Source organism: Podarcis cretensis (assembly GCF_951804945.1).
Source record: "Podarcis cretensis genome assembly, chromosome: 9".
Lineage (NCBI taxonomy): Eukaryota > Metazoa > Chordata > Lepidosauria > Squamata > Lacertidae > Podarcis > Podarcis cretensis.
Window position 1 is genome coordinate 27,146,495 of NC_137178.1, and position 16,323 is coordinate 27,162,817.

The following is a 16,323-nucleotide window of genomic DNA, read 5'->3' on the forward strand; positions in this document are numbered from 1 at the left end:
ATTCGGTTTGTGACACCAACTGAATCAGGCTCATATTTCTGCAGCTTTTAACTGCATGAACTGTGTCAGCTGACCTGAAAGCAATGTCCATGCACAATCCTACAACCCCAGGAAATGAGATTAAGGAAGCCTTATTGCTGCTGTACACGGCTCTGGCTGTACATTTCTATCACATCTGGCACCATTTCTTCCAGCACTACTCACATACCGCCAACACACAAACACACTTTTGTGTGTGTGTACATTTCATTAGCACAATAGGGGCTTGGCAGGATTAGCTTTCTCACACATTTGTCAAGGGTCTGCACACCAAATACCAACTGCAGCTCAGAGCATATATCCATGCAGTTACACAATGCTGTCCGTTCCAGTTGAATAGGTGCAAACCATCAAGAAGGTGAATTTCTTTCCTACTCAATAAAGGCACAGGAGTCTTCTGGCTCTAAAATGATTGCTTCTGCTATAAGCAGCACAGTGCTCAGTTATATGAGAAACTTCACTCTCTTGCCTTTACCTGAGTCATTGGAAAGCTGGCCCGCAAGCATGATGAGAGCAAGCAAAACTTGGGAGCAACAAATACAAATAACGGAAATCGCTCGTGCTGAATGCAGCTACAGGTTTATACATGGGATGTAAGATTTTTAGTAGTAAATAAAACCAGAAGGGATTTAAAAAAAAAAAAATGCAGGACGATAAGAGTTTGAGAAAGGCCTTCAGCAGCAAACGACCTGAGAGAACTTCAAAAGAAAAATTATCAAGAGAGACACAGTTTTCAATGCCTGGCTTGTTGGCTGTCCAATTTAAGGGCATATTGTTCCTTCTACATGTGGTATCTTTTTTCATTCTTGCAGTTCTCTTTCAGTTTCTTTCCAGCCTGTCAACCTTTTTCTCCTTTTCACTTCAAAGCTTCAGACTGAACACAACAACCCTAATTGTAGTCATACTGTAGCACCTCCATCTTGGATCCAATTGCTTTTGAAACTACCACCTGTTAATGGCACTGGCTTTTTGAGCTACAGCATTCCCTTGCTCAGTCACATTCTGGTTTGGTTCCCATAAGCTTTCCTAGCTCGACATAGCCAGTTAGGTCCCATTCTTTTGTGAATCTGGCTTCTTTTTCCATTACATGCCAATTTACATTAGGTGCATACTGTGTTTTAATTAATCACTCCTGTACATGTGTACGTATGTACACACACACACAAAGATACCTTCCGCAATCCTGAAGCCTGTTGCGCACACTTAGGGTCTCACCAATGATATCCTTTACTACTTGCAGAGCTGCAATCTCATTCCTACAATACTGGCAAACAACATAGAATCATAGTTGGAAGGGACCCACAGAGTCATCTAGGCCAACCCCCTGCAACGCAGGAATCTCAACTAAAGCATCCATGACACATGACAATCCAATCTCTGCTTAAAAACCTCCAAGGGATGCACAAGATGAGAAATAATCTAAGAGGAGAAATGATGCTTGGATTCTGAAGTTCTGCAACATATATGATACCCAAGGCCAAGTATTACAAAGAGTTGCTTCTTTTGTAGGATGACAACAGCAAAGCCAGCTGAAGGCTACATAAAGACTAAGGCAGGAGTGGGGAACCTGTGGCCCTCCAAATGTTATTGGATTCCAAATCCCATCAGCCTTAGCCAGCGTGGCCAAAGGTCAGGGAGAATGGAAGTTGTAGCTCAGAAATAACCAGAGTGCCACAGGTTCCCTACCTCTTTGACAGGAGATAGCCTGGCATCTGTTTGCCTTAAGTTGGTGCTTATACCACTGATCAGGGCTGGATGTTTCTCTGTTCACACCCATTCTTGGAGAAGGGGAGCTGTGGACATGCAAGTGGTCTTTCTGTGAGTACAACTTTATTTCCATGAACGGAAGGAACTTCTACGCATGGAGCAACAACACTGGATCCAACCCAAACTTAGCTCATCACAACATCTACTGAATCAAAGACACGTACCATGCATGTTTCAGGTTGGCCCTTGGTCTCTGAATTACAGATTTGCCGTCAACCTTCATAATCAAGCCTCAGATAGTCTAAAGTTTTTCGAAGGCGTGGAGTTAAATCAATGTACTCTGGCTTAATTGGTGTGCACACTGGGTTCAGAGTTGTACACATGCAACAAATTTGGTGCTGCTCTTATGAACCGGAGTTGGGAATCCCTAGTGGCAAGGAGTGACCAGCTCATACACATTTGAAGGTAACTATCATGGGATGGAAGATGGAGAGTGCTGGCAACCTCTGCAAACAGACCAATTGCACGGTTTATGTGCTCAGAGTTGAGCAGCTGGGTGATCACCGAGCTTAATCTAAAACTCATCAAAGCTGAAAGAGAAAATTTAAGACTTTGGAATTTAATATGAATTCCAAATATTATTACTTTATTTTAGCATAATCCTCCCATTTCACTTTATATGCTTATGATGCCAGGAATGCTTGTGTGTTGCAATAAGTCCTCCGAAGGGTTGAGGAAGTCATTTGCCAGGGGCAAGTATTGCATTTTGACCCAAGCCTCTACAAAAAACAAAACAAAACCAACCCTCTATATGCATGCATGCATGTATGCATGTATACAAGGAGGGTGAGGGTGGAAAGGGCATTTAATACAGCTTCTTGCTGCAGTGATTTATTCCTGTGCTCATATAGTGACTCCAAAGAAGTTTAGAATCTACTGTATCACCCTCTACAAGGAAGACTGCCGTGCCATATGATCATATCTACACCATACATTTAAAGCACTCATGCCCCTTTAGCAGACATCTCTCCCCCCCCCGAATCCTGGAAAATTAGTTTGCTAAGGGTGCTGGGATCTGTACTGCTGTGAGGGGTCTCTCAGCCCCCTTAAAAAACTATGCTCCCCATGATTCCTTCAGGAAAGCCATGACTATTAAAGTGGTATAAGACTGTTTTAAATGTATGGTACGGATAGTCACTCTGCTCTAGAAAAACAATTTCTGGGTTTTCCCCTGAAACCAGAAGGTGGTGGCAATCACCATCACTTAGGAACCTGTCAGACCAATGGTCCATCTCCCTCCCCAAGGTCTTAGACAGGAGTCTTTTCAAGCAAAACAAAACTGGATCTGGCTAAAACTTACTTGGGGGAACAGGTAATGATTCAAGTTCTTATTGAATAATACATATCATTCATATGAAAATTATTTAAGTTCCTACTGAAGAGTAGGGTTGTTTTTTTCTTCAAAGAAAAAGCCAGAGACATTTATTTAATATGTTTTGAATGACTTTATAGCGAACCTAAACACTTAAGCTGTCATCTGTACAGTGATATTACTTTCCAGTGTCTGCTGCTCCAAGTGATTCACTGTGATTCACTCACTAATGATCTGGCAGAAGTTTTAAGCAGCTGATTCTCTCTTCAATTTCCTAAGAAGAAAAGATTCTCCCAAGACTCTCTGCATACCTAGCGAAAACGCAAATGCCTCATGCCCTAATGAACAGAAAAACAAGAAACAGGAGAAACAGGAGTGTCAGCATATGGACTATCTGCTATCCAAACACACTAAAGGATATGTATACCTCCCAGCTTGCCCATACCAGGATGCTAGGCCCCTTAACAAAAGGAAGAGGAAGCTAACTTCTGCACTGGGTATCAGCTATATGGTGGCGGCAATTACCATCACTTAGGAACCAGTCAGCCCCCTGGCCCATCTGGCCCCCCAGGGTACTAGGCAGAAGTCTTTTCTGGTCCTATCTGGAGATGCCAAAGATAAAACTTGAGATTCTCTGCACGCAAAGCATGTACTCTGCCCCTGAGATACAACCCATTCTCAAATGAGAACCGGAGAGGACAATACCGATAAAATATGAAACAGGTGATAAAAGAGAGGGGTTGCTGGCACTGGCACTGTCCCTGTCGGATTGCACCCATCTTTTTGTGCAGGTGATGGAGGGAGTGATTACCAAGAAAAGCTGAGCACAGGCTGATTTAGAACATGATTTAAAACCACACAGGCCTCCCCTCAGCCACCCTTCCCAATTCATTCATGGGGAATACATGCAGGCAGGGGTAGGGAGGCAGGAGAGCAGAAGAAGATGGGGGTTGAAGCTTGGGAAAAGCTTTAAACAAGTGTTTAAAATGAACTTTTGAAAACCCCTTCTATTTTCTTGTAAAGTGCTAAACTTGAACACTTGATCATTCCAATCAATTTTCAGATCAAGCTTGCAGGGCAGGGGACAGGCAGGGGTGGCAACATATCTCTAAATTTGATAAATTCGTGTTAGCGGGTTTACTTCTCCCTATGTCTGATAAACAAGGCACACCCACAACTACCTCCAGATAAGCAAGACATAAACCTACTTTCCTGGGGGGCTCTTTCATTCTCCCTCAGAATCCAAAGTTTCCTTATGAAGGTTTTGGAGAGAGGAGTGAATATTTGTCACCATCTAGAGTCACCTCATTTTTTTTTCCGGAAGCAGCAGCACCATCTAGAAAAGAAAAGGGCCGCAATACCTATCCAATCAAAAACAGAAACATTAACATTTGCTTCTCAGCACTTTAAGAATGAGAAGCTTTGCATTAAGGAAAGGCACCCAGAGTGGCTGGGACAACCCAGTCAGATGGGCAGGGTACAAATGATAAAATTATTTATTTAATTTATTTAAATTTATTTTTCTTGTTGTTGTTATGTGAATTGAGCTCAGCAAAGATGTTTCAGTTAACAACAGGCTGAAAAAAACACACACACTGTGGCTAAATAACAAAACTACATTTCTGGGCACTCTGAAAATTTCTGGAGGGCTGGTTTACAGTCTAAATTCATAGCTTTTCAACACAGAAGCTTGCTAATTTTTGCTCAGTTGTGCCACTAATATTCATAACATGCCACTCAGGAAATAGACTTAGGAGGTATGCCCGTAATCCATTGAGTTTTCCAGAAATTTTTTTTAATAACAGAGAATTGTAGAGTTGGAAGCGATCCCAAGTGTTATCTAGTCCAACCCTCTGAAGTGCAGAAATCACAGCTAAATAATCCCTGACATATGGCTACCCAACCTCTGTTTAAAAACTTTGAATGGAGGTTTTGAATTTGCTGAGGTTTGGTTCCAAACACAAGATCTTTCTTTCACCAAGACATGGATTGGGGAGTCTTCTTGATTTGTTTAGAACTGCACAACCCAATATTAGGTCCCAACTCACCAAATGGACAGCAGTCCAGAAAGGAGGAGGACAGTACACATGTATTTTCCCTGTGTGGAAAGGGATTTCCTCCCACCATTTTGTGAGAAGCTGCACCTGCACAAATTCCCTCTTCTGCATAATTATTAGATCCAGGAGTGCTGCCCTCCTTTGCATTTGACCAATCAGATCATTTAGAGCAGGATAAGATTATGAAACTGTTTTGCATAAAGCAGATGGCTCTTACAGCACCGTTCTCCCATGGCACGATGCCAATGAATTTCAACTTTTAGACAGATTGGGGTGGGGAGTAAAGCTTGTGTCCTTGTGGCTTCTGCTTCTGGGCTGAGCTGTGCTTCAGAAACAGACAGGAAAACATCAATCTTCTGAAAAGTGCATTGACACTATATTGGCACAATGCTCCGTTCATCCAAAGATCATGCCCACTCATCTGTGTTTACCTAATAATTGGCCAATAAAAAGCCTATGTGTTCAAGGGATGAATCTCTTTGTTTCTGTTTTGTTTTGACAAGGACACTAAGTCCTGTGGCACTTTATTAACTACTCGTGCATCTGGCAAAGCTACCCTATGAAAATACACGCCAGAAATTAAACAGGCGGGAGCCATGTTATTCCATTACAGCAATAGACACATACAAGGCGAGTCTTGTGGGACTTTAAAGACAATCATATTTGCTGTAGCATAAGCTTCCATGCACTAGCACCAATTAGTTTACAAATGCCTAGGCCACAATAAACTCTGCAAGTCTGAAAGTTCCCACAACACATAAAAAGAGCATGGCAGTATCAGTTTAATGTCCATCTAGTGTAGCATTCTGGTAACATCCACCTACTTCAGCATCTGGGTTGAATGCCTATGGAAGGCTCACAGATACTAAAAAGGCAATTGGCCTCTTCCACTGGGTATGCAATAGCACTCTGCCTGATTCTATGCCTGGGATTTACCCGTAAGAAAACATGGACAAAACTGAAGGCCTCATAATCTATTTGTTTGCAATGAAGAAAAATTACTATGCTGGCTAGTATATCAAAATGGCAGCCCAAGTTTACCAATACAGCATTTTGCAGCTAAATGTTGGCAAACGCTGAACAGCAGCTCTATTAAAAGAAGATTATGGGCAACATTCAATCTCCAGTAGCTGAGCTTTATGAGGCTGCTGCTGTTTATTTGGTTTACAACACATCGTATTAACACTATACAGAAAAAAGTTCTACTTTCTTTAAACAATGCGGCGACCGCCCCCTGCCAATGTTACTGGACTCCAACTCCCACCAGCAGCTCCAGCCAGCATGCCCAATGGACAGGGATAGTGGAAGTTGTTATAGTCCGGCAAAGCCTAGGAGGCCACAAATTCCTCATTCTTATTTCAGCAGTTTGCCCATGGGTGCCTTTTAAAATAGTACTTTGTATAGGAATGCCTGCCTCTCTCATTGCCTTTGTCTAACACGTCTTCAAAAAAAGAAGGAGTGAATGTTGTTGGGGTTTGTGGTTTTTTTTTTAAAAAAAAATGTGACTGGAAAGAGTAACTGTAGAATCTCAGGAAATGCTTTTAAAAGTGCAATAGAAGCAGAGCTTTTAGAATCACAAATGACATGCCATTCTGAAATAGCGCATGGCAAGCCGAGTGAAATGAATGGGGGCTGGACAAGAGCACCAGAGATCTTGATGCTCTTGCACTGGGTGCACAGGAGAATTTTCAAGCACACTGTGCAAACAAGGGCATTTATACCTCGACTAAATTATTCTACCTGAGATGTAGTATGTTTGTATCTATGCATGCATCCAGATAAGATAGATAAAACTTTCATATACCAACTCATATTTTAAACTGGTAATGGCTAACTCTGAGGCCTATCATATGCAAACCCCATAAAAAACAAATGGAACTTATGCTCCTAATCATTTCGGTGGGGTTTGCACAGGAGAGAGCATTCTGGCAAATTAGACCCAGAATGGGTAAGGGGTGTTTACGGATCTCATAAATTCCCCTAACAACATGCTCTATTTATACTTAACACCCGTGAATGCCAATAGCTGCCATCTGGCTCCATCACAATAATTGAATGCTTTATTTCTACAGGACAGCCACATGCCATTATGATTCTGTTTTGCAGCACTCCATCCTAATGCAGTTACATGGCAGCAGGTCTCATTTTCCTTATACAAGTCTGAATCATCATTCTTTGCAGCCACTGAGATATTCTACTGCCAAGCAGAAATATACCAAGTCAGAGTAAGGCTCGTAAAGAACAAAACACACAGTAATCCATTTCCTTCATAATGTATCTACAGTGGTGCCTCGCAAGACAAAATTAATTCATTCCGCGAGTCTCTTCGTCTTGCGGTTTTTTCATCTTGCGAAGCACAGCTATTAGCGGCTTAGCGGATTAGCGCTATTAGCGGCTTAGTGGCTATTAGCGGCTTAGCGGCTATTAGCGGCTTAGAAAAAGGGAGGGAAAAGGGGAAAAAACTCGCAAGAACTCGCAAGACGTTTCGTCTTGCGAAACAAGCCCATAGGGAAATTCGTCTTGCGATGCACCTCAAAAGACGGAAAACTCTTTTGTCTAGCGAGTTTTTCGTCTTGCGAGGCATTCGTCTTGCGGGGCACCACTGTATATAACTTTGCCTTGCTTATATTTACTTGTCCTGTAAGTAATTTCTGCTTCTGATTACGAAACAAGAAGCACAACATTTTCTACTGCATTTGCCCATAAATTAAACATTATGCCCTTTCCCGATTTAATATTTTCTTCATATATAAACTTTAAAAAGCAATGCAACCCTTGCCTCAGATACACTGGAGCTCCTGTATAGCTAACTCATGTCTTTGGTTTTGATTTTTTTATTTATTTTGATTTTACTAACGTGATAGCGTTATCTGTAAGCCACCTCAAATGGATGTGTACCCTTAAGGGTGGGATGTAAATAATTGCAATAAATAAAAATGCACCCCATCTGTGTGGCACATGAAATACCAAGCACTGCACCCCCACCAAAACAGGGATGTATTTGTGTGTGTGTATGTGCGACCTGGAGAATATGCTGCATTGGACTATAATCTCTGACCTATGGCACATCTACCAAGATATTTGCCTGGGCCAAGTGTGGTGCAGATGAATGGAAGCACGATTAACAGGATTATTTTTAGGATAAAATGGGAAGGGGAAGAACCAAGTAGAGTGGTGCCCCGCAAGACGAATGCCTCGCAGGACGAAAAACCCGCTAGACGAAAGGGTTTTCCGTTTTTCGAGGCGCTTCGCAAGACGAATTTCCCTATGGGCTTGCTTTGCAAGACGAAAACGTTTTGCGAGTCTTGCGAGTTTTTTTCCTTTTTCTAAGCCACTAAGCCGCTAATAGCCACTAAGCCGCTAATAGCGCTAATCCGCTAAGACGCTAATAGGGATGCTTCGCAAGGCGAAAAAACCGCTAGACGAAGAGACTCGCGGAACGGATTATTTTCGTCTTGCGAGGCACCACTGTACACCACCTTAAGTTCTTTGGTAAAAAGGTGGGGTATAAATGTAATACTAAACGAATAATAGGGCTTGGTAGTGCTACCATTCATTTAATGGGTCTTGTTCAGGAGAACATCCTGGAGGAGTGTGCCTTGACCTGTGCTACATTTTATTAATTATGTTATTTAAACATTTGTTTTCCATTGCTCAACACACACACAAAAACTCCCCAAAGTGGCTCAAAATCATAAAACAGTGTTTTAAAAATTCAGCAAATGTCCCAAGAGCCTATTGAATATAAAGAGAAGACAAGATCACTGGTTTTACATCAGCAACACAAACATTCCTAAACCCGCTACTGATTTGTCTATAAAACACAAGAATTTCCTTCCTTTTCCTCCCAGTGAATGTGATGAAATTCAAATTCATCCAACTTTGCAGGCAAAATGATTTCTTTAATAGGCTTTCTTCCTCACAGAAGAGTCACAAATGGGCTGCACAAAGGAAGGGAGAGCATCCACCAGTGTTAAACAGACATGGTTATCCAGACATTAAATTGAAGCCCACTGCAAGTTTCTGGCCAAGTCTCAACATTATATTTCTACAACTGGGAGCGGAGACAGAGTGAATGAAGTGAACTGTCTGCACCTCTCAACTTACATAAAAGAGAGGAAGGAGTGGACTGGGAGGGCCCAGATTCATGCAAGTGACTCTGTGAATTTGTAATTTTCTTGGACTTTGCCGCCGAATTGATGGAAAGAAACACAACATATGAACAAACAAAGATGAGCAGGTAGAGTATGATCAGAATCCTCAGGAGCCACAGGCAGCAGGAGCGGCCGCTGGGACACAACAAAGATGGCGACAGGTAAGATGAAGAAGCAATGGGAGAAGAGAGATGGTGAGTAGAACATGACACCTCCATGTCACCCTCCTTTCTGAGAGCTGTATGTGGGGCATGAAAATGTGAAGGGGGGGGGGGGGAGAAAAAAAAAGAAAAGGCTAAAGCAAAAATGGTAATTCAATCACACGCAACAAGTGAACATCTTTGAGCATGGCAAAATCCACAAGAACTCTTTACGGAAAAACCAGGTTGACCCAAAAGCTGAAAGGGATACTATTCACCATTATGGGTCTCTGTTCAGATGCCAGCACAGAAGGAATATATCCTTACTTTCCTATGGTAATATGCACTATTTACCCAGATAAATAATAATTACCTCGAGAGAGTAGCCAGTGCACCTAAGTCAGTTTGTTCGTAACATTCTGGTCGAGCTACAATTAATGCAGATCAGTAAAAACAACATTAAATATGGAATACGAGTTGCATTCATAAGGTACCTGCTAGGCTGATAATGTGATTCACAAACCCATGGAGTAGTCCTATAGACTTCACTAAGACAAACCCAGACTGTGAGGTTGATGAACGCTAATGTTTGGCCATTATTCTAATCCTTCTTTTCAAGGGTGTGCATGTTCTTAGTATCTTCAGGATCGCTACCCAAGCGTGGAACTTCGTATCCTGCACCAAGTTAGATAACAAGCGGATTCATGGAGGATAAAGTTATCAATGGCTATTAGCCATGATGATTATGCTCTGCTTCCACTGTCGGAGACAGAATGCATCTGAATACCAGTTGGTGAGATTCACAAATAGGGAGAGTGGTGTTGTGCTCAGGTCCTGTTTATGAGCTTCCCATATGCACTGTGGGTTGGCCAATAGTATGGTGGACTGGGTGGTCTTTTAGGCTAATCCAGCAGGATTCTTCTTATGTTTAGTGCAGACTTTGGTTCCCCAAGAATCCCAGTCTTCTGGTCTGGCAAAATCTTAAGATACTAGAAAGGGACTAAACAGGTTTCAGTGGTCAGATCCTTACATTCAACGAGGGAAGTGGGATCTAGTGGAGGCTACCACTGCAGGTACAAGGATATTGCCACATTTTCTGCTCATCTCCCCTACCCTCGGTAACTTCCTGCATCACTTTGAAGATTTATAAGATAAATCCTTTGAAGATTTATAAGGGGCAAAGGGGGCATTCAACTGAAAAACACCTACTCAAATAGACATTTTTCTGCAGACATTACTGCAAAATCAGAAAAGCGTGACTTTCAAAGGTATGCTGTATTCTGATTCTTGTATTATTTTGGAAACTGTGAATTAGGGAGGTCACTTTTAAATGTGACTGATTCAAATTTCTTCCCCATCTCTGGCTACTGTCACAAATTGTTCCCGATATGGTTTTAGTGTATATATTGGTGTTTTATGCTATTCTCTGCCCTGGAATCCATTAAACATAGCACAGTATATATGAATAAATAAATAATGGAAGACACAATCGTATTTGGAAGAAACTGCTATAGCTGCTGCGCAGGAAGGCAAAGCATTCTACAGCATGTGCTATAAATAGTATTAACAAATATATTTGCTCTTCCTAAAAAAATACAAACCCAAAACACCTAAGAATTCCAACATTACTTCTATTTATTTAAATTTCATCTTTAAATCTGCAGTATCCACAAAACAATACCTTATTTTTTCTTCTCTAATAAATTTATTCTTTGCACGTAATTGTTAATTCCATTGCATCAGATTATTACTGTAACAAGTTTAAAAGCCTTATAAAAGATACAAGCACCATTAGCTGGTGGAAAAACAAGCCCTTCGCAAAACAAAACCATTTGGGTTATAATACCCAAAGAAACTAATTTCACATTATAAAACAATGCTTTTTCATTTCATTTCTTATACTTCCAGTATCTTTTAACTTTATAATGTTGCATAGTTTTCCAAAAAGCTTTAGCAAGGATGTATAAAAAATACCTATTATTTACAATTAAATCTGCCCATTTACTGACAGTCAAACCAGTGCTCTGTGAACAATCTTGCGCTGAAGCTCAAACTATCTGTGACCTTCAGCTTCATGATTATTCTGTTCTCTGGATACTTTTAAGATATCCCACCCCCCACCCCCGCAAAACAACCTTGGAGACTCTGGAAATGGATAATGGGAAGGATGGCCTTTCATGCCTTGCCAGACCCTCCAACACTTTGAAGTCAAGGTCCAAGACACCACATTCCCATTTTTTATTGTAGGAGCATGGCAGCCATTTTGATTGCCGTGATTTCACCTGATGCCCCCCGCAAAAAACTCTTATTTCAGCCACAGAACCCACCAATATGCATTTTGCACACTGATTGTGGCCTTGAAAAAAAGCACTTTTTCAGGGGAAAATCACGCAGAGAAATCATGGCAATCAAAGTGGCTACCATCCTCTCATGGGAGACTAGCTGGAGACTATGCATGTGTTTCTGACTAAGAAAACAGATCACACCCTCATATCAGCCTCCCCCAAGCTGTCGCTCTTCAGATGCTTTGGACTACAAATCCTATCAGCCTTAGCAAGCAAAGTGGGGGCTGATGGGAGTTGTAGTACAAAATATCTGGAGGGCACCAGTTTCAGAAAGGTGGCCTAAGGAAATATTAGAGTATGTTACAGTAATAGGAGAAAAGAGGGAAATTTAAAAGAAAAAGATAAATCTGGCCAGGAAACAAAAATACTGGCATCTGAACAGACTGCTTATAAAAATGCTGCTTAGAACAAACAGTAGTGAAGAAACATGTTTGAAACAGAAGTGTGAAAAAAAAATCCATTATTTAATGATAAATACAACATTAACTTACAGTTCTTCAATATTTTCCATTTCGCCAATTTCACTCTCCATTTAACTGAGCCCCTATGCTCTTTGCCCATGTGTGTGGACCCATATTTTATCTATAGTATTTCTTATGCTGTTCAGACCTATGAACACTCAATTTAATCTACTTAAATATGATATCCATGCAGTGGCGGAGCTACGTGCTCTGGCACCGGGAGCAGCATAAATCTGGGGGCGTCGAGCGTCCCGGGGGTGCGTGAAGCGCTGAGCGTCCCAGAGGCGGCTGCGATGGCAACCCCCCCCCCCAGACGGCACCTGGGACGGACCACTCCTCCCGCCCCTACATTCATCCGCCAGTGCATCCATGTGGCCTTAAGGGCAGGATAGGTGAGAGGGTGAGGAAAGACGGCAAAAATCTTATGCCTGCCCCCAACCCACACCAAAGGAGCATCACCATTTGAACCAGGCCAGAGCCTTAGTTTCCATATGAAGCTCTGTGGTGGAACTGTGGTAAATGAGCACATGAAGCTGCAAATGTAGAACAGGACATATTGTTGAAGATACAAAAAAGGAGCCTAACGGTGAGGGTGTGGTTGTGAGTTGTTGTTGTTTTGCTTTAATGTAGTCCTATCCACATTTCTGCAGGAATCCATACCACAGAGTGGGTGAATGGAGGGCCAGCAGGTAGTGGTAAGGTTAGCAGCAGCAAAAGTGACTACAGCTACAGCACAGAGTATATGGGGAGGCAGTGTGGTGCAGTGGTTAGAAGTAGGACGAAGGAGACCCAGGTTCAAATCCCCACTGAGCTATAAAAGTCACTGCGGTGAACTTTGTTCCTCCACTGTCTCCCAGTCTAACCTACCTCACAGGGTTGTAGTGAGGGTGAAAGGAAGAACCATGCATGTTGCCTTGAGTCCACTGCAGGAAAGGTGGGATATAAATGCAATAAACAAGTAATAAAATTAATTCTCTCTGCAACTTTCAGCCTGGTCACCCTGTTTGTGTCATTAAGCACATGCAAGATTTGACGTCCAGCCTTCTACGCCTTTAGCAGAATACGGCCATGCTGACACTGGCAGTAGTAAAATCACATTTTCTTGATATTATAAAGAAATTCTAGAAATGCACCAGACAAGTACAGCTAAATACCTTTCACATCTTCGTCTTCAATGGTTGTGTTGGAGCTCTCTGTGGATTCCTGTTGAGAAGTATAAGAAAAATCAACTGACTGATCTACTACTCCACTACTTATTTATATTTACAATGTCATCAGACATCTCATGCAAAGCCCAGAAGCAGACCACGTGACTGCGAGACTCAAACAAATAAACACAGAGGGTGATGGGCTTTTACCCTTAAAGCCAAATTTGAAGCAGTTGCAATCCGCTTGGATTGGAAAGGAACGCTTAAAGACAACGAGTTTCTTGTTTTGAAATTCACAGGGCTGTAAGGGAAGAACCATGAAAAATGGGCTGACTGGTTTTCTTAAAACCCTTTGATACTTTTTAGACAGAGGATGGTGAATTACATTAAGCTGACCATCAGAACCAGCCATTTTACAAATAAGAAGTGCAGGAATGTGTAAGACATATAAATCCAATCGATGGTTTCATATTAATATTGCCAGGATCCAAAGAACTATGGAACCAGAAGGTCCAGGTATTCAAGGGATTTTGAGGTTCTGTTTCTCAAACAGTGGCAGCACCTTTTCCCCACTCTGTTGATGACAAAGTACTTTTGAAACAGATAAGAGTTTCAAAGGCAGCAGAAGGCATGGTGTGGCAGTCTCCTATTCAAAGCAAAACATCAAACAAAAATGAAGGCCTCACTTGGCATTCCCCAACAGCATCACAATAGTTATAGGGGCCACCTTGCTGAAGCTAATCAGATTGGGGTCTGGTTAGTGCCTGGACTGGAGAACATCCAGGGACCCCTTCTGTACATGACCTTTGAAATATTGGGGTGGGGGTATAGAAAGGCAATAAATTAAAAATAAATGACGCTCTTTGGATCCCAGCCACAGTTTTGTTTTTTAAAGACATGTGTTCAAGATTAAAGCAAGTTATTAAGGAAGCTTAAAGACAGAAGTGGTCCGATTTCATGTTTCTATGTTTTTTGTTTTGTTTTGACAGATATATTATTCCCTACTGGTTTACAATTATTTGTTCCTCAGGCAGCTGTTTTTTAAACTCACCATATTGTCAAAAAGACAAGCATCTCAGATGGCTGTCAGAGTTTTATGCATTAATAATAAGAAGTCTACACGCTTAAAAGGACACTGTCAAAGATGACAAAAAATTCTGTCTTTAAAACAAGTTTATACAAGGAAAAGAGCAAAACAAGCAGTCAATATAAAACGTGAGACAAATCTGTTCCTTAATGGAATTAGGACCATGCTGAAAGTGGATGAAGCACAGGTTTGTAAATTTGGCTGGTCACCTGAGACAAGTAAGATTCACCTTCATGTTGACAAGAAAACTGTTTCTTATTTCCACTCAGAACACAAATGATTAAAATTGTCATGAGTGGGCAAGTATACTGCACAATTTTACGGGCCAGTAATTTCTGTGAGCTTTATTTAAAAGTCTGGTTTCAGACGTTTGTTCTACGGCTTGGTATAAAAAAACCCCAAACCCTGGGAGACATGAATCCCAAAAGGCCTTGACAGTGTTCTTTTATATGTTCTTAAAATAATTCAATGCTTAATGCAATGTTGATGGTTAAAAGACATACGACAAACGAATACATCAGCGAGCGTCACGCCACCCCAACATCTGTCCAACCACTCAAAATAAACTGTCATGCTCTGTCTGCTGTTAAGAATGCTCAAGAGTCAAGAGGCATGAACACAGATGTATCATGCTTTATAGGTTATGTTAACACAATCTTAAAAATGTTTACATAATCTGCAAACAACCACACGAAATTCCATGCACCACCTCACAAGTCAACTCCATGGACATGTTCATTTCTCCCATCATGCTAAAAAGGCTCCACACAGACCCTCCCCCCCCCAATATACGATACGTTTCAACAGCGATTTCCCCTACAAGTGATTTCCACTTCCGTGATGATGTTCATTTTAGTTTGGGGCATTTCCACACCCCAGAAAGGGAACACAGTTTTATCAATTTTCCATAATGGTACAGAACAAGTAGATGTAGTCATGCCAAAGAGCTATGGATCATTTTGTCCCATTTGTTTTTTTGTTTTTATTCAAGTGAAAACCGAAAATTCAAGTGTTAGCGAATGTAGGCTGTAAACTGCATATTTCAACACAATATGAACAACAAAATGTGGTTCATGAGCAGGAGGTAGCAAAACAAACATCACAATCTGCCTTATATATGTTATATATATACCAGAGACTGTAAAATAAATATGCAAATGAACTGGAGATATAAATACGATAAATTGGGATACATGCTTGAGAAAGGCCCGTAGTGTGAACTACAAGTACTATCCACAAACACAAAACAGGGTAGCTGTCAGTTGTTGTATGAAATAAATCAGAAAAGAATAGTGATGTCCAAGCATACCATTACATTTTCTTTGATTAGTTAATTGTGGGGTACCAATTACAGGATTACCTAGTCCAGGGATAGGCAACATGTCCACCACTGAGAGCTACACCAGAAATTTGGTGGGCAAACACTTTTTTTGTCCAAATTTAACTCTCCAAAAGTGACAAAAGGATAGAAAATGGGTTCCTTTTCTCCCGCAAAGGAAAGCTGCTAATTCCAAGGTTCTAGCACTACCACACCAGCCATGGCTCAACAGTTGCTTAGCCCATTTTTATGTCCATGCAAGGAAAGGGGGGGAAATTGATATGCAATCCAATCCAACAAACACAGCCATCATAAACAGCAGACATTAAAAAACAAACGACCAAAAATGCAGTAAAATAATACTCATGGAATCCAGAGAACATCCTTGCCAGCCCAGATGTGAGCATCTGGATGATGTTCTGAACAACGTCTGAAGTTCAGTGAAGAAGAGCATTGCACAGAGCTGGGGGTGGGGGGGGGGAGAGCTTCAGGTCC

General features: G+C 41.4%; 1 protein-coding gene across 13 annotated transcripts in view; it reads right to left on the reverse strand.

Moving 5' to 3' along the window:
* Positions 1-16,323, reverse strand: part of CAMK2D (calcium/calmodulin dependent protein kinase II delta) — a 140,711-nt gene that overhangs the window by 10,245 nt on the left and 114,143 nt on the right. For 12 of the 13 annotated variants that reach the window (XM_079990259.1, XM_079990262.1, XM_079990260.1 and 9 more), the window contains one exon: positions 13,430-13,478. In XM_079990259.1, the coding sequence (XP_079846385.1) occupies positions 13,430-13,478 (49 nt within the window). Of the gene's footprint in view, positions 1-667; positions 3,457-13,429; positions 13,479-16,323 lie in introns of those variants that run through there. The other variant, XM_079990258.1, reaches the window with a different exon arrangement.